Here is a 19,597-nt window from a genome sequence, read left to right on the forward strand (position 1 = left end):
AGGACTTGTCTATTGTTGAACATTGTAGATATCCATGAAATTTTTTGTCAGGTTAACATGTGTATTTTTTTTAAAGTAACATTTTTATTTGTGAATAGCTGAGCAAGTTTTATTTGAAATAAGATAAGACAACCAGATTATATGTCTTTTTACAGCATGTCCTGCTGCCCTGCCAGTAAGCCTTCCACCCATTGACTCAAGCTTACCCATTACCTGCCACCTGGATGAGACATGTACCAGTATAAGTTGTTGTATGGACATAGCTGAACTGGATAGATCTGTGGAGTTGTATGTAAGGATTAATCTCTGTGATAGGGACTTGACTGCTGGGATTGATAATCTATTTATAGAGAAGAGTTTGATAAACTATGTGTATGAACAGGAAGAAAATGTACAGCTAAGAGGAGTTATTCATCTGGAGTAAGTGTTTCTAGCTTTAGTATAAGTATAAAAGAGGGACGAAAGATACCAAAGGGACAGTCAAACTCAGAAATCTAAAATAAACTGACAACGCCATGGCTAAAAATGAAAAAGACCAACAGACAAACAATAGTACACATGACACAACATAGAAAACTAAAGAATAAACTACACGAACCCCATCAAAAACTAGGGGTGATCTCAGGTGCTCCAGAAGGGTAAGCAGATCCTGCTCCACATGTGGCACCCGTCATGTTGCTTATGTGATAACAAATCCGGTAAATAGTCTAATTCGGTATATAAGTATTTGAGGATTTTTAAAAAGTGGACAATTTGTTTTTAATAAGCTTATGCCATAAATACTTTATATCTTTTTAAAATAAAATGTTAACCCTACTTGATACAGTAGACTCCACCTAATCGGATATCGGTTAATCGAATATATCGGCTATTGTAATATTATTTCAAAACACCGAACCATTCCCTATACATTTCAGTCAAAATACATCGGATAATCGAATATCGGTTATTAGAATATATCGGCTAATTGGATAGGAATATTCATGGAAAATGTGTGAAAACCATGTACAATCGAATATTTTGAAATAATTTCATATTTTTTTTGACAGGAAATGAAGCCGGAAGTTACGCCATTACGAAGTTTAAGAAAACTTCAGTACAGAAATGTTTCATTTTATTAATAAAAATGATCTTTCATAGTCAAATAAAACATATTTTTTCTTATTGTCTTGTTTATTTTATGAATTTGATATTATATTCTGCCCAAGATGTGTTTGTTATGTGTTTATCCAAATGTGATCGTTGTTATTTACTTCACAAAATGATAAACTGTGCGTGATGTTCATCAATGTTTATTAAATATGAATGAAATGTACCTCTTTCTCAACAATTTATTAAAATATATATAGAAGTCCCGTGTAAAAACAAGGAATTGTGTGTCAATAGCATGTCCCAGGTGAAATAGAATTATGTAACTTGTACACACGTACGCCATTTTCCTAATTTACATAATATTCAGCCTTTTATTTTGAACCACGACAGATAAGATAGAAAAAAGCAAAATTAATTTTACAATTTTATAATCATAAACATAGTTGTATTACTTGAAATTGGAAATGGATTTCATAAATAAAAAAATGTAGAAAATTAGGTCCGAGTACGATTACAGGTAGAAGTTTATAGTCGGCATGAATTCGTAGCTATTAATAGAATTTACCTGTGGCCTACTTCCGAGAATTCATAGCTATTTTTAGCTTTTACCTGTTTTAACATACAAATGAAACAAATCACGCAAAAACAACAAGTCACATTATTTAAATGGTACATATTTTATTCAGATAATCAACACATAATTAATAATTAATAATCAATAGACTGACAGATAAACAAAATACATTATTATCAACTGATTGATCTGTTACTCAATCAACCGAATTATCCGAACTTGTACCTGAAAAAACATTGAGATTAGTTACAAATTTCCATTAATAAAGCAGCTATAATAGCTATTGGTATCTTAGGGTTGTGTCTGTCAATTTTGAAAAAAAACTTGGAGGAATATACATTCATCGGCTAATTGAATATATCGGACAATCGGATATTTTTAGCTGACATTTTGGGTATCCGATTGGCCGGAGTCTACTGTAGTATGATCGTTTTCAAGTTGAATGTATGAAGTAAGGTTTGATTTTTTTTGATAAATTTGTAAATGACAGACTTAAAAAGTGAAAAGTATATACAGCGTAAATGATATTGACTATTTGTGGTTAGAATCATAAACCTAGTTAAAGCTTCAATGGTTACTGCTCAGACAAAACATTTTTGTGTGTCCACACTTGTTTGATCTTTAAAAACACTTTGCCACCTGTGCTAGATTTCTGAATATACACTGTAGTACTATTATATTTATTTATTTCAGTTTTACAATGGATGACTTATCTGCTGAGAACCAATATTTATTAACAGTCAACACCAGTGTTTGTTTTGAGGCTAATTCTGCCTGTAATTTGTCTGTACTTCTGTTAGAGGATATGAGACTTCCCAAACTACCATGTGACCAGCAGACAACAGTTGTACAACAAAGTAAGTGTTTGTTTTGAGGCTAATTCTGCCTGTAATTTGTCTGTACTTCTGTAAGTCAGATGTGTAACAAAATCATGTCAAATTCTTTACATTTCTCCTGTATGATAAGATAAGAAGATAGACAACTCTCCACTAAAGACTAAATGGCATAGTAATAAGCTTATTCCCAGCAACATTTAAAATTTGGTACTGAAAAGATCTCAAATTAAAGACTAGGTTATGACTTATTTTCTCAGACTTTGAAAAACTTAACATAAGGTATTTAAAAGATTTTATCAATTTACAATAGATAGTTAATTATACTTTTCTATTTACAGATTTCTCAGTTTATCAGACTTTTCTAATTATTGATTTCTCAGTTTATCATTCTCTATAATTTTTTAGATTTCTCCTATACCTCCTGGGTAAATGATCATGGATTAAATATATCTGTTCCCCTGTCTACCTCCATGTCTGACTTGTTACTAGAGGAGCTAGGTATTGCAGAGTACATGGAACCATCCATGTGTGACAGGGGTACCAGTCCATATAGTCCGTCTGCCACAGGATGGAACTCGAGTAAGATATCAGCTACAGATCAGTCTTAAGTTGGAATGTTTTTGGAATCTTTTAACGTGCCATGAGGATCTTCACTTTACTGTAAATTCAGAAATTATTGCAATTTTAATTTTTGCAATACTGAGAAAAATCATGTTTAATTTAAATTACAAAAATTTAAAAATGGCAAGTTTAGATTCATGCGATTATAACCCTGTCGCATTTTTCGCAATAATAAATACATCTCAATTATTTCTGATTTTACAGTATTTGATATTAGAGTAGAGGAACATAAAGTCAACAGTATATACATGTTGAAATTCACTTCAGTTTCCTTAGAGCATTTAGACTATTGATAGTCTGCAGTAAAACCTATGACACACATCGTTTTATAGTCAGAATAGAAGTTATATATTTTATTTAATATTCAGTAAAAAAATTATTTCTAATTGATATATTATTATGATGCAATGTTGATTGCCATTGAGACAACTATCCACCAAAGATCAAATGAAGTGGTAGTTAACATATAGAGGCAACTGTTTGGCCTTCAACAATGAGAAAACTCCATGCCATATATATATTTTACCACCTATAAATCCCCAGGATCATGGATGAAAAATGTGAAACAATCCAATTAGTTACAATTTTTTTGTTATTATGCGCTTTTAAATTTTTAACTAGTTAGCTTAAAATTTTATTTTATGACATCAATCTAATAAATATTTTCATCTGTTTTAGCCTGCCCAGAATCTGTATCCCTTCAACCAATCACAGACCCAGTAACCTGTCACATGATGGAGTCCTGTACTGCTGTCGACTGCTGTGTTGACATGACACAGATTGGCAGATCCTTCCATTTCTTCCTCCATCTTGATAACTGCTACAAAAGACTCAAAGTGGGAATTGAAAACTACTTCATTGACATTGCTTATATGAATTTTGAATTTGGTAAGTGTAAACGGCTATAAATTGTTATGTTTGAAATATTTTATGTTTGTCAACTCATCAAAAATCTCAATGTGAGATATTATATATAGGAAATTATTTTCCTGTAATTTTTTAAGTAATTAGTTTTTAAAGTGTTAATAAAATTTAGAATGTTTAAACCATGGAATCAAGTTCACATATTTTTTGTTGTTTTTATTGCTGTTTTTGTTTTATATATTTTCAACATTTCAGAAATGGGTATGAAAAAAACCAAGGAGGCAATTAAAATCATAAAGTTTAATTGCAGTGGTTATTATGGTGACTTGAGAAACACCAATACCACTCAGATTACAATTCTACCTTGACAGGTAAGTTTGTATCTAGCCTATAAAATACTTATTTAGCCTTGAGAATTGAAAGGTCAGTTTATCCCATGCATACAAAAGAAGTTTACCTATGAGGGTCAGAATGGGGTTTACAGAATAGAGAATACATGTAATAGCAACAAAAAATAATAGAGAATAGAGAAAATGAACATCAAAATAAAGAATAGAGAATAATTTACTGCAGTGCAAAAGTATAAGGAATAACTGTGCATAATAAAAAGGTAACTTAGGTAACTGTAAGGCATACTGATAATATAATCATGATCAATGAACATAATTGATAAATAATCTTGTAACAGAAAGACTAAATAGTAAAATCATTTTCATGAGAATTTTACAGAATGAGAGTTATTTCAAGGCTATTAAAAGAAAATGCCCTAAAACTTTAAAGAATACAGATATTAAAAAACCCATCCAGGTCCTCATGTTATTTACCTTGTCAAAATATAGGCCACACCATTATAATCTACACATCTAGTCAAACTGGTTTTAAACTAGAGATCTAGTCAAACTGGTTTGGTATAACTGACAGTTTGCTCCTGCCCTAGATGTCTATTTCACACTGACCTTATGTGTTTGTGCTTAGAGTACATTGTACTGTCATATTTATTGGTTTTCTGTTGGGGCATGATCTAAACCTGCAAAACAGTGGCTTGAGATTTCAATTTAAAAGGAATCAATAAAATCTTAAAAGTTTATTCTATATGAACTGATTTTAGTATAATAAATTAATATTTGGAATTTCATATCCTGATTGATGATTTTTTTTTGGGACCAAGATGTTTTCTTCATTCTAATTCACATTATAATTATTTAACCTTCAATTCACATTAAAAGATAAAAAAAAATTCAGCTCTCGTTTAGAATATTTTGCAACTAAATTATAATCCTTTAGAATTTGGTGTAAACAAAAAACAAGAGAACCTGCAAGCAGAGTCTATTTCTATAAAGCCGGTAGTTTTTTTATATCTGAAAAGAAAACTAACACGTAAAAAAAAAGGCCGAAAGTAACCCCTAAATTTCAACATTAACATATTTTGAACAATTCAATCAAGATGCACAAAGTTTAAGCATTGGTCAGAATATAGGGTTCTTTTGTACTTTAACAATATCACAATAACAATAAAGTGACCTTAATTTTGGACAAGGTAAATGGCATGAAGCCAATTTTACCAACTTCTTTTGTATGAATGAGATAAACTGACCTTTCAATTCTCAAGGCTAAATAAGTATTTTATAGGCTAGATACAAACTTACCTGTCAAGGTAGAATTGTAATCTGAGTGATATCGGTGTTTCTCAAGTCACCATATGTTGTACTGAAAATATTAAAAAGTAGAACTGGTGCTTAAATTCATTATTTTAAAATGAAGATGAAATTGTTTTAATGCTAAAAGTAAATACAAGCTTTAAAAATGTTTGATTTTTTAAATTTAACTGATAAATTAGAAAGATATTTTATGTTTCAGGGACTGTTAAACAAATGAAAGTGAGCGATATTATCCATTTGGAGTAAGTATTTAGATAATTATTATTACTAACTGGCTGTCATGCATTAGGTTACCAGCAATCATTGGTCTACTGCAGTTTCAACAAAATAAAAATTAGGTCTTGTATGAAATCCATCTTTTAAAAAGAAATTTTATATTGATAAACAATAAAAGTAAGTATCCATGAAAATGCAATTTAGAAATAACACAACCCTTCAACACTTTACTTATAGACTTGTATTCACAATAAGTCTTTAAAGATTAGATTAGAAAAGTGATATTTTATAATCTCATCAGCCTAATATTTTACATTTCTAAAAAAAAAAATGGTTGTTAAATAAAAAAATTTATTATTTCATGTGAGTGGAATTTATATTATTTCAATATTTTTGATGAAAATTAAAAATTGATGACCAAGATGATAATCTTGAATCTCTATTTAAAAAAATGTTAAAAATTGAAAGATTGGTTTAATTTAATTTAATTTAAACAAAATTTTATTCAAATAAATTGAATTGGATTGGGCAACAGGCATAGCCTATGTAAGCCCTCTCCACAAAAGAAAGATTGGTATGACACATTTCTTACAAACATAAACTTATTTTGTAAATGTAAATGATATTGACCACTTTTCAAAATTTTCAGACGTTAAGCAACCAACAATCAATCAATCAATCAAAACTTTCAACCAATCAGAAGACGTGTTACATCTAACATTAAATTTTCCAGGTACGTCATTGAGGATCTGTTTGCTGCTAAGGAATACCTTGTCAACATGACCATCAGTGTCTGTCTGGAGTTTAATCAGCCGTGTACAGTCAGTACAATCGTACTCTCCAACAGTTATCTCCCCATACAAGACTGTAGTTATAACACAGATTCTAATAGTTTATCTGTATCTGAATATCTTGGTAATAAAGGACTCTCTACAAGCCACAATCTAAGTAGTGCTGTAATCTCACAGGTTCTGGAGAGGCTCGATGTGGCTGAGTACCTACAGGAGGTACAATGTGACAGAAGTGGTTCTGTATACACACCACAGACATCAACTGGATGGAAAATTGGTAAATTATTAACAGGAAAATATAAAGATAAGATGTGGTATGATTGCTAATGAGACAATTATCCACCAGAGACTAAATAACATAGAAGCTACTATAAGAGAGACACCCTGTACACTGGAAAGCTGCTGTCTAATAAATGAAGAAACTCAATCATTTTATTTAACATTTATTAAATTAGATTTAAAAAAAGTTTTTGTTAAAGTATGGTATTTTTGTATATTTTTTTTCTCAAGTTTAATAGATAATATATAAAAGTGTTCAATTTTAAATATTTTGTGTTTCTTTTTAATAGTAGTTAAGCATCTAATTCAATACAATTTTGCTAGTATGCTAGTGTTCTATCTAAAAGACAATGTGGTATGGTTGCCAATGAGGCAACTCTCCACAAGAGACCAAATTACACAGAGAATAACAACTTTAGGTCACCATATGGCCTTCAACAATGAGGAAAATCTATACCATATAATCAGGTATAAAAAGCCCTGAAAAGCCAAATGTAAAACAATTCAAATGAAAAAACAAATGGTTATGTTTTACTTTATGTGTAGCATTATCTATTTGAAACATTATTATATTGAAATTTTAAAATATACAAAAATACTAGTGCTTTATAATATGTGAAAAATGTTATATTTTAGACATAATTTTCATAATTGTGAACTTTCCATTTTCCTGTTCCAGATTGTGGAGAATCTATTGGGACCGTCACCACTTTATCAGGACCAATCTCCTGTAATGTACCTACCCAATGTTCAGCAGTGTCATGCTGTGTCTACATAGACTTCCTTCAGCGCTCATTTCATGCTTCAGTGGATATTGATCCATGTGATAAGAAGTTTATGATCAGTATAGATGACCTTCAGCTCGACCTTAGTTACTTACAATATCAATGGGGTATGTATATGTGCTTAGCTACTGTTAATTTAGAAATTATTGTATGCATTTATTATTGCAAATCCTCAAGAATTTTCACATTTATAAAATCATTGGGATAATGTCTGAATTATTAACAGTCAGTGTTCTCCCCAGGATTTTTTCAAGGCGCAAAATTCAAGAGCGCGTAACTCCTTTTTTATAGTGAACTTTTATGATCTGAATCAATCAGTCATAAATCATAACATGCAATATTGCTTTGTGTTGTGTGTTTAATAATGCAGAGTATTAATGAATTTATACAAGAATATAATAGATATATGAAATAAATTGATTTTAAACACAAAAGTTATTTTTTATTCACTCAATTAAAGAAGTCAAAATATAAATATTCATCTCTGTACTCTCTGCTTCTTCTAGGGATATTGTTTCAAGATAGTGTTATTTTGTTGGACAGTCTGTTCCTCAACGTTGTCTTAATCCTCTTCAGGGTTGAAAACCCCCTCTCAATCATAATAACTTTTGCTTATACCCCCCTTAACATTTCTAAGCCATGAAACTCAGTCAACCATTTAATTGTCACTGAAACTAGAAACATGGTGCTTGCTGTTATCACTTGCTAAAACTTTAGCTCAGTTGGGATTAGGAGAAGCAATTATAACATCTGCTTATACTGACAGCTGAGTGTAGAGGGAGGTGTATTCCCCTTTTCATTAGAAGTCATTGATCTGAAAAAGAAACCTTCTACTTCCATCATGTCTTTTGCTTAAATTCACCCTTTGTTATTTGCAGAGAACATGTTCATTCAGAATTAATAAAATCGAATATGGTTAAGATAGTTGGTATACAACTTTTTAAAACAAAAATATTTTAATGAACAGCTGACTAGTTTCCGTAGTTTGACATTAATTTACGCTTCTGTGTGCATTATTGTTAAAAACTATCTTTGGCAGGTAGATATAAACCAAATTTCGTTAAAGTTCAGACCATTGGAATTATTTACTAGTGACATTATACAGAAGTCGTGGCGATTCCGTACCCGTGTTGATTGTCACATAATATGTTCCCGACGCACAGACTCACGATCGATGTTCAATGATCATTTTATTTCTAAAAATTTGACAGTTTGAAACGAATTTCCTTGCAAGCAACATTTTTCACTTTCAATTAAAATAAATCGCTTCTCTTTATCTTTAATCAAAGTTTATTTTAATTTTTTCAACTACAAATACTCTCATTCATAATTTTCATCGTAAATATCTTTAGCAATGTGTATTCAAATCTATCACGTGTATTGAACACGTTCATTGGTCGTGTTTAAATAGATTCTTCTTCTCGACTAATGAAAAAATTCGTTATATAAACGGTCAAGTAATCACACACGATGCTAAATACAATCTATTTGCGATCTATTTCTTCAATTTCTACACTGAAGTTTTTATTTTTTTAAATTTTCTTCTGAAAATATCTATCTTCTTGATGATCATTTACGCTATTACATGATAAGATAGTCCGATAAGGCTTAGATAAGCGTGGCTCAGGTAAAACCATATTATCAGATATTGCGTAACACTGACCGACCTCTCAGCGGTGATCAGCAACTTGACAATTTTAACCAACATTTATAATGAAAATGTGAAAATTAACACGCTGCGGGATCAAGTAGTAAGGGACAGCGGCCAATTAAGACGCTGCGGGATTAACGAAAATATTATGAAGGCGCTGCGGTGCCGCAGCGTCATATCGGCCTGGGGAGAACACTGACAGTTATATAAGTTAAAAATTGTTGATACCTTAAACTAGAACACATTTATTATTGACTTTCCGATTGAATTTTCCTCTGAGTTCAGTATTTTTGTGATTTTACTTTTTTTTATAATGATGTATTAAGATGTTCCATTGGTTGTCTTGTAGATTAAAGTTCTGTAATGGAAAATATTTCTGACCTTATAATGATTCATCTTTGTAAAAGTTTCATCACCATTCAAAGTTTGATATATTAGTTTATGAGTATAAACATTGTAGTAGTCACATGTGTAAAAACTATTTATAGTAATAACAAGGGGCTGAATTTAACAGAAAAATTGTTATCTCTCTTGAATTTGGATCAGATAAAGTGAAAATTGATAAATTTATTTTATATATGTTTTAGGTAAAAAGGACAGATTTAAACTGATGGATATGTACATTATTGAGTATGTATACAATTTTAATTAAGAAAAATAAGTCAATCCTTAAATTTGATTGGTTGTTTACTACTGTGAATTAGTCAATTTCTGCTCTAGGTTTGGCACCTGTTGTGTCAAAAATTCTTATTAAAATACATACAAATCAAATTCTGAATTTACAACACACAGGACATTTATGAGAAATACTACTAACCAATACTGGCCATTAGTCCATATGTTTAATGACAAAATCAATTTGCAGTCAATATAATTTTTCCTGTATTGAATTGATTTGGAACCCATAATCTATAGATATAAGAAGATGTGGTATGATTGCCAATGAGACAATGTTCTATAGAAGACAAATGACACTGAAATCAACTATAGGTCACTGAACAGACTAACAATGAGCAAAGCCCATATATACTGCATATAGTTAGCCTTAAAGGACCTGAAATCACTAATGTAAATCAATTTAAACGAGAAAACTAAAAATTAATGTATAACAATTACGGTAATAAATTAAAATAAACGAACAAAAAACAAATATGTTACACAGTAAAAAACTTCCAACCACAAAATTATAGGCTCCTGACTTGGGACAGGCACATTCATATAGAATGTGGCAGGGTTAAACATATTAGAGGTATCTCAACTCTCCCTCTAACATGGGACAGTGGTGTAACTGTACAACATTAGAATGAACTATAAAAATCTATGTGTATTTCAGTTTTGTAATAGACCACACCCCCTCTGTCAGACAGTTTAAAGTAGATATGAACATCAGTATCTGGTTTGACAACACTTCACCAGCATACAGTTGGCAGATCATGAAACAAAACATACTAACATACAGTCAGTGTGACTTCAATACAGACTTTGGACCAGCAGGTATTGTTAAAAAAGAATTTAGGAAAATTGTAAAAATCAGTATGCAAATATGTTACTTAAATTTGCCAGATAAACTTGTATGAAATGATATCTCTGCTTCATATTGATTTCAAAGGAGAACATTATAAAACTGTTCTAATTTTCTGGATTAATTCCACCTTATGTAATAATGCTGTATTTTGAATGGATGAGAAACATGGTATTTTTCACCAATTTCTATATATTGAGATTTTCTTTTCTCTGCCGGGGTATTTGCCATTAGGGAATTCCATGTGCCGGGGTATTTGCTAGCAAATACCATGGCAGATGGGGAATACCATGTCTAAAAATAACTCAATGAATTATTTCTAATATGACAAATTCATGGTCATTCTAAATATATGGTTTCAGATGAAATATTTAGGATAAAAAGCATCATTATTGAATTTGGAGCGAATGACGTAAAAATTCCGGGAATGACGTCATAAATAAAACTCAACAGAAACGAATTGTCAACCAGTCACATAAAACTGGAATCCACTTATATTACGCTTCACTTAAACTGATGAACAAAGTGTAGTAATCAGCCGAGAACCAGCTTATCAGAAAAAGAGAGAGATATACGGTCAGTGACTGTACATAAAAAAAATGATAAGAAATGATAATACGGTTAATGCAATTTGACTGCGCAAATAGCACAGCTGCAGTGTATACAAAAATTATACATTCAAGTCGAAATTTCATATGATACCTGATTATAATAAACTTTCTGAGGTTGAACATTCGGTGGAATTAAACAATTATATCATGCTTACAAGGGGTATCTGCCAAAAATACCGGTTTTGAGGTAATCAAATTTCCCTCGCCTAACGGCTCTGGAAATTTGTACCTCTCAACCGGTATTTTTGGCAAATACCCCTTGTAAGCATGATATATTTGTATATAATCTCTCAAGGAACATTATTTTTTTCCATCCTTATGTTTCTACCAAAGTTAATAAACAGCTCAAGAAAATACTGTCAATTCAGAAATTATTCTGTGTTTTTATTTTTGCAAGATTGATTATTGAGATTTTATGAAAATCTTTATACAAGTATATTATATATTGATTTCAGAATGGGAGTTCTTATTATTGCTATACTTATCCAGTCGCACACATTATTAAAATTATTAAAAACATTGTAATAATTTCTGAATTTACATTGATTGTTTGTCTAAAAAGTATATTTAACATTTTTATTTTATTTTCAGGTTTCTCCCTAACAACATGGTACACAGACCAGGGACTGACATATCCTCAAACTCTGACCCAGCTTCAGTCTTCCAAACTCTTACAAGAGTTAGGAATAGGTGACCTCATTTCAGATGACCAATGTCAAAGGTCAAGTTCGATATATAGCCCATCAACGGATGGATGGAAGAAAGGTTTGTTTTATTAGATTGTATGTCTCTGTGGGATATGAATAACAGGAGTCGGGCTTACTTCAACAGACCTAGGACTTTATTTTAAAACCAATTATAATACTGTGGATTCATTGATATTCGTTGGATACTTATTTTCATGGATTTCGTTGGTATATGTACTGACTTACAAATTTTAAAATCCAAAGATATGGAAGTTTTCTTCAATCCTCAAAAATTGGTGCAAACGAAAAATAAATGTATAGGGATATTGAACATAGATGAGACTCTTCAAATTTGTATATTTTCTAAAAAAAAAAAAAATAGCATTTTCTGTGTAAAAAAAGATTGTTTAAAAGACAAATTTAGAAAGTACATAACTTTATTTATAGGTCATAACACAAATATTTCCAACTCAATGAAATCAGTCTCTTCCTTTAGTTTTATTTACTAACAATATTTCTGAAAATTTAGAAGGTAAGAAAGGGATTATGAGAAAATATTTGCTGAGGAAAAAGGAAGAATATTTTGAGCATTTGGTCCTGATGCGCTTAAAATCCCCCGTTAAGATATTGAAATGTTGGTAGGTATGAAAATGATAACGATTGTTTTTGTGCTGACAATTATTATATTCCTTTATATCTTCTAATTATATATAAGCTCTTTCAATTATATAAAATCATTATTCTTGCTTCAGATTGTGTATTGGATGTTACCACGGAAACCTTGCACTCATCCACGACCTGTGTTGTCAAGGATACCTGTTCCGCTGTGGATTGTTGTACAGATGTGGATTTCCTCAACAGACCGTTCAATACGTTTCTGTATTTAGATCCATGTGACCTGACGTTCATCATTGGAATAGAAAATTTTGTTTTTAATGCAAGTTTGACGTCTGACCCAAATTTTGAATTTGGTAAGTGAAATATAGGCAATGCCTTGTACCATGATTAAGTTTTATGACTTGCGATGAAGAAAAACATAGATGGATCTTCTCTTAAAAACTTGATTTTTTGTTTTAAAGCTAATTTTTGTTGTTGATTTATTTGAAGTGAAAAAAAATTAATTGAAAATTAAAAAAATTGATGATGAAAGCAATTTGGAACTAAATGCATTTGTTAAATTGTGATTTAAAGTAGTTAACTCATAGTTTTTAATTTTAGGTGTTGAAAAGCAGTTTAACTTGAAAGGAGTGGTTAGGCTGACGTAAGTGTTTTGATCATATAAAAATAGTGCTATCAAATAAGTCTAAATCTAGAAAATTTTAAACTTAACAGTTCATGTTGTGAATATACCTGAAATATTTGCCTCTGGATGTTAAGCAAACAAACAATCAATCTATCAATCTTGATGTGTGAGTTCCCAGAGGATATATATGTCTAGCTTGTCATATATCAGAACCATATAGTCTTTGGTCTTATGGTAGACAGAAATTATATAACAGAAGATGTGATATAAGACATAAGATTAGATTAAGTTAGTAGCTATAGCTTATGGTTAGGTCATTTTGTCATAAATTATTCATATTTTAAAATGATCTGGAATTGAATCACCAAGGTATTTCCTTGCACCGTGTTCATATACAGGGTATTCTAATATGACGTGCTTCTTTAGCTTTGTAAAGAAACCATACTTTATTATCCAATAAAATTAGTTTACACATGCGTATATTGACTACGACAGAAAAATTTATTTTATCAACTTGGTATACGCATTTAATGTATTTCATTAACTTTATTAACAATGCTACAATAACAGGCGGAACATTTACAATTAATTAAGTAAATAAAGATCGACCTGCCCGATTCTCCTTGTGCGTCCACCGCCATTGACAACTGACTTGAAAATGTGCGTGTCAGAAATTGACCTCAAAGAAAAAGACGTTCAATTATAACTTTTCTGTGACACAAATATTGTTTAAGTTAATAAATTTGTTAATTTCTGTTTCAATTTTGAATTTTAGAAATACAACTTTGCTATCGCTCTGGCAAAAATAATCACGAATATAATGCCTACCCATGTTAAAACTACAATAAAGTCTAGCTGGCATCAATTATTTCTTAAACACTATAATTCTATGCAATGCATAATACATAATGCTAAACTTATAACCAACAGTAACTAGAGGCTCTAAAGAGCCTGTGTCGCTCACCTTGGTCTATGTGAATATTCAACAAAGGACACATGGATTCATGACAAAATTGTGTTTTGGTGATGGTGATGTGTTTGTAGATCTTACTTTACTAAACATTCTTGCTGTGTACAATTATCCCTATCTATAATGATTGGCCCAGTAGTTTCAGTGGAAAATGTTAGTAAAAATTTACTAATTTTATGAAAATTGTTAAAAATTTACTATAAAGTGCAATAACTCCTTAGGGGGACAATTGACCATTTTGGTAAGGTTGACTTATTTTTAGGTCTTACTTTGCTGTAAATTATTGCTGTTTCCAGTTTATCTCTATCTATAATAATATTCAAGATAATAACAAAAAAGGGCAAAATTTCCTTAAAATTACTAATTCAGGGGCAGCAACCTAACAACCAGTTGTCCAATTCATCTGCAAATTTTAGAGCAGATAGATCTTGACATGATAAAAAATATCAACCCCTTATCAGATTTGCTCTAAATGCTTTGGGTTTTGAGTTATAAGCCAAAAACTGCATTTTACCCCTATGTTCTATTTTAAGCCATGGTGGCCATCTTGATTGGTTGGCTGGGCACCAGACACAATTTTTAAACAAGATACCCCAATGATGATTGTGGCCGAGTTTGATTTTATTTTGCCCAGTAGTTTCAGAGGAGAAGATTTTTGTAAAAGATAACTAAGATTTACGAAAAATGGTTAAAAATTGACTATAAAGGGCAATAACTCCTAAAGGGGTCAACTGACCATTTTGGTCCTGTTGACTTATTTGTAAATCTTACTTTGCTGAACATTTTTGCAGTTTACAGTTTTAATAACAAAAAACGGTAAAATCTCCTTAAAATTACCAATTCAGGGGCAGCAACCTAACAACCAGTTGTCAAATTCATCTGAAAATTTTAGAGCAGATAGATCTTGACCTGATAAACAATTTAACCCAGATTTGTCAGATTTGTTCTAAATGCTTTGGTTTTTGAGTTTTAAGCCAAAAACTGCGTTTTACCCCTATGTTCTATTTTTAGCCATGGAGGCCATCTTGGTTGGTCGGTGGGGTCACTGGACACAATTTTCAAACTAGATACCCCAATGATGATTGTGGCCAAGTTTGATTTTATTTGGCCCAGTAGTTTCAGAGGAGAAGATTTTTGTAAAAGTTAACGACGACGGACAACAGACGAAGGACGAAGACGGACGTCAAGTCATGAGAAAAGCTCACTTGGCCCTTTGTGCCAGGTGAGCTAATAAAAGTTTTAAGCCCCCCCTTTTCAAGACACAATGGAATAAAATAATATTTCTCAAGAATAACTGCTTTTCATGGTGGTTTAAAAAGGATTATTTTAAACAATATTACTGAAGCATTAAAGCTTTTCTTGGTGGTTAAATAAAGCATTTTCTTATTACAGTTACAAAATAGAAGATTTATCCGTAGAGAGACAGTACAGAGTTAGTCTGAGAGTCAGAATATGTTTTGAGGATACCACACCACTGAACTGTATGATAGAATTTAATGTATTTGACGACTCTCTTGTTCCCAAGAAACAGTGCTCCTGGAATGCAGGATTCTCAGATCCAGGTATAGTAAATTTTTCACAGCAAATGAAATAAACTTTTTTTTTTACATGAATAAAATGGTATCATCTACACCAAAATTTATTCAACAGGAAAGTTTTAGACTCTTTTTGCAGGTGATCTTAAATTGAATGCCTTATTTCTGTATCGCATCTATATTAAGCAAATTTTTCATATCAATTGTTTCCTCTTTTGATATGTTTCACTGGGCCTTTTATAGTTACTAAAACTATACTTAAAACTTTTGTTGTTCACGTGTTTTGTTTACAAAGTTTTGCATGCTAATTTTACAAAAGTACAGATTGAGCACATTGTTGAATTATCAATATAACATTAAGACGATGTTGTATGATTGCCAATCAGACAACCTTCATTCAGAGACCAAATGATGTAGAAATAAGCCACTAAAGATCACTGTACAGCCTGCAACAGTAAGCAAAACTCATTGTGCATAACAAGTACAAAAAGCAACATGACAAATGTAAAACAATTCCAATGAAAAAAAACAATTCCAATGAAATAAAACAATTCCAATGAAAAAAAACAATTCCAATGAAATAAAACAATTCCAATGAAAAAAACCAATTCCAATGAAATAAAACAATTCCAATGAAAAAAACCAATTCCAATGAAATAAAACAATTCCAATGAAAAAAACCAATTCCAATGAAAAAAAAACAATTCCAATGAAAAAAACCAATTCCAATGAAATGAAAAAGTACATGCAGAATGTAAAACAATTCCAATGAAAAAAAAAAAAATACCAGCTTTATTTATTTACAAAATAAGACTACTACAGTATAAGCATTTAAATGTTTTGTAAATATGTCAGACTTTTATTTCAGATTTTTCCCTGAGTTCTTTCTTGAGTCCCGACTATACAGTAGGAGATACATTACCAGATGCCAAAGTGACAGAAGTTCTCAATGCCTTAGGGATTGTATCGTATGTAGAGTCCAGTCCATGTGACATCTTGGCGGATACATACAGTCCTAACTATAACGGATGGAGAAAAGGTAGAAGTATATGTATAAATTTAGAAAGCATTGAGCAGTGTTTTTTTTTAAATGAAAAAAGTGAAATGGGGTAAATTCAAAATTATTGCGATTTTTTTTAATGCAAAAAAAGTGAGAAAAAAAATGAAAAAAAAGTGATAGAATCTTGTTGGCATTAATAAAAACTCACATTTATAATTAGAATAGTGATTTTCTTTCATAAAATGTTACAATCACAGATAACAGGGGTGAAGGCCATTATTGGCAAAAAATAAATGCACACATTTATTTCTGAATTTGCAGTAGTTGTAGATATGAATAACTTAATAAAATCACAATTTTGACTTCAGAAATACTGTGGATTTAATTGCTGATGAAGGAATAACAGAACTGTATTTTAAAATGACCTGTGTCAAACGTATCATTGATTTTAGCAAATCTTATTCTTATTGAAAAGCAATATTAATAAATGTTTAAGATTGATATTTAATTTTTCGTAGATTGTGATGTTGATGTGACATTTCCCAGTCCTCCCAGCATTCCAAGTTCTGCCATGTGTTCACTACACTCCTCCTGTACATCTGTCAACTGTTGTGTGAAGATTGACTTTCTACAACGTGGATTTAGAGCTTCAGTTGACCTTGACCCTTGTAAGCATGTTCTGACTTTTAGCATTGAGAGGCTACAAGAACGAATCAATCTGAATGGGTATATGTGGGGTAAGTAATTACAACAGAAAAAGTAAAATAACAAAAATATATCGAAATTCTGAGCAAATTTCATAACGAAAGTCTGTAATCAAATGGCAAAATCAAAAGCTCAAACACATCAAACAAATGGATAACAACTGTCATATTCCATTTATGTGTCAACTAATTTTCTTGTAAGTGGTCAATTCTCTTTTATTATCAAGCAGAAAGTAGATTCTGAAATGAAATAATTTGCCAGAATTGTTTTACTTATATCTTTCATGTATTATTTTTAGGAACCCAGGAAACCAGGACATTAATGAATGTTGTCAAAATTGTGTAAGTTGAAGTTATATTTAGGAGTTACATGTGAAGTCTCAATATATAGAAATAACAATTGGTTCCACTTATGTTGAACTTGTTAGAACAAAGTGTCCCATTAATACTGTAAATTCAGAAATTATTGCGTTTTTTTTGTCATTTAAGACTAAAATGCAATTTAAACTTTTGATATATTGAGAAAAATCCTGTTTAATTGAAAATTCGAGTTTATATTGTTGAATTTTGTCTGGTATTAATCGTGTAAGATCTACGAACATTATTTTAGAAGATAAAAAACTCTTGCATTTTTCGCAATAATAAGAATATCACAATAATTTCAAAATTTACAGTAATACATAATACAAGGGTAACAAAAAGAAATTAAATATTGAACACCTAACAGACCACACTTTATACCATCCACCAACTCCTTTGAACATAGATGTACAAAAAAAAACATGAACAGCACATAGTCCCAAATTGGTACAGGAACACAATATGACTGGAGGCTCATACAAAAACCTGCATGATCCATGCAGCTATCACTAGGATTACCACTAACTACAAACAGGTAATGTAAGACAGCATATAATGTAGAAAGAAGGGTTAAAATAATCTCACTACTTTTGGTTGAATACAAGTACCTACAACAAATAAAATTTGATTTTTGAAATTTATGTTCTTTAGATTCACCATCACAGAACAGCCATTGCAGTATGAGATAGATCTAGATATTAGCATATGTTTTGAATTTGGAGGAGCTTGTTACTTCACAATGACTGTGTTCAAAGACACTTTCCTACCTAAACAGTTCTGTACAAATGGGACTACGTTCATGGATTCAGGTGAGGGATCAGTTTAAATTTTTGAAATAATTTTATTAAAATTTGACTACAAAAGGAAGAAAAAGATAAAGTAATAAAAACAATGTGAATTTAATGCTTCAGTCAACTTTCTCTTGAAAAGAAGATGATCTACTATGGATTCATTTATTTTCGTGGGTACCAATTTTCATGGCTTGACTAACCTGCATTTTCATAGATATTTGATTTAGTGGTTTTGCCAGAATCTGCATACAACCTTATAGAAATTTGCAGTTTTTTTAGCATTCAAATTGTAGTTCACTTGAATTATAATTATATATAATGAATCCACAGTTCTATAGTTGTTTTTAAAGTTAAGAACTATGAATTTACATTGCACCCAATATTTACATTTATTTAGTGTTATAAACATTATAAACAGCCCATATTATATCAAGAGATGTCTTTTTATTTACAGAATTTTCCTTGTCACAGTTTCTGTCAGATCAAGGTCAAGCCATGGTTTCACCACTACCTTCAGGGATATCTACCACTTTGTTGTCTACATTAGAGATTACAGAATTCCTACAGGGGAGGCCTTGTTCCCATTCTGTCTACCCATACACACTTGATGGAAGATTCAACAATGGTGAGTACTGTAAAAGCAGAAATTTTCATGGGGGATTTCATTTCGTTTATATCTTGAATAAGAATTATCCCAAAATTAAAACCCCATCGAAAATTTAACTGTATATCTACATTATTTTATGATCTGTCAAAATCTTCTTGAAGTGACATTTACATAATTGTTTTCTAAACTTAAAAACCACGA

General features: G+C 30.9%; 1 protein-coding gene across 1 annotated transcript in view; it reads left to right on the forward strand.

The window, feature by feature from the left end:
* Window positions 1-19,597, forward strand: part of LOC139501998 (uncharacterized) — a 155,650-nt gene that overhangs the window by 82,587 nt on the left and 53,466 nt on the right. The window contains exons 56-73 of the mRNA XM_071291318.1: window positions 156-420; window positions 2,360-2,523; window positions 2,908-3,081; window positions 3,802-4,011; window positions 5,845-5,887; window positions 6,595-6,929; window positions 7,611-7,823; window positions 9,955-9,997; window positions 10,701-10,861; window positions 12,092-12,265; window positions 12,939-13,157; window positions 13,405-13,447; window positions 15,792-15,961; window positions 16,803-16,973; window positions 17,453-17,671; window positions 17,938-17,980; window positions 18,650-18,807; window positions 19,244-19,414. Coding sequence (XP_071147419.1) covers window positions 156-420; window positions 2,360-2,523; window positions 2,908-3,081; window positions 3,802-4,011; window positions 5,845-5,887; window positions 6,595-6,929; window positions 7,611-7,823; window positions 9,955-9,997; window positions 10,701-10,861; window positions 12,092-12,265; window positions 12,939-13,157; window positions 13,405-13,447; window positions 15,792-15,961; window positions 16,803-16,973; window positions 17,453-17,671; window positions 17,938-17,980; window positions 18,650-18,807; window positions 19,244-19,414 — 2,976 coding nt within the window. The remainder of the gene's footprint in view (window positions 1-155; window positions 421-2,359; window positions 2,524-2,907; window positions 3,082-3,801; window positions 4,012-5,844; window positions 5,888-6,594; window positions 6,930-7,610; window positions 7,824-9,954; window positions 9,998-10,700; window positions 10,862-12,091; window positions 12,266-12,938; window positions 13,158-13,404; window positions 13,448-15,791; window positions 15,962-16,802; window positions 16,974-17,452; window positions 17,672-17,937; window positions 17,981-18,649; window positions 18,808-19,243; window positions 19,415-19,597) is intronic.

Source organism: Mytilus edulis, chromosome 13 (genome assembly GCF_963676685.1).
Source record: "Mytilus edulis chromosome 13, xbMytEdul2.2, whole genome shotgun sequence".
Classification (NCBI taxonomy): domain Eukaryota; kingdom Metazoa; phylum Mollusca; class Bivalvia; order Mytilida; family Mytilidae; genus Mytilus; species Mytilus edulis.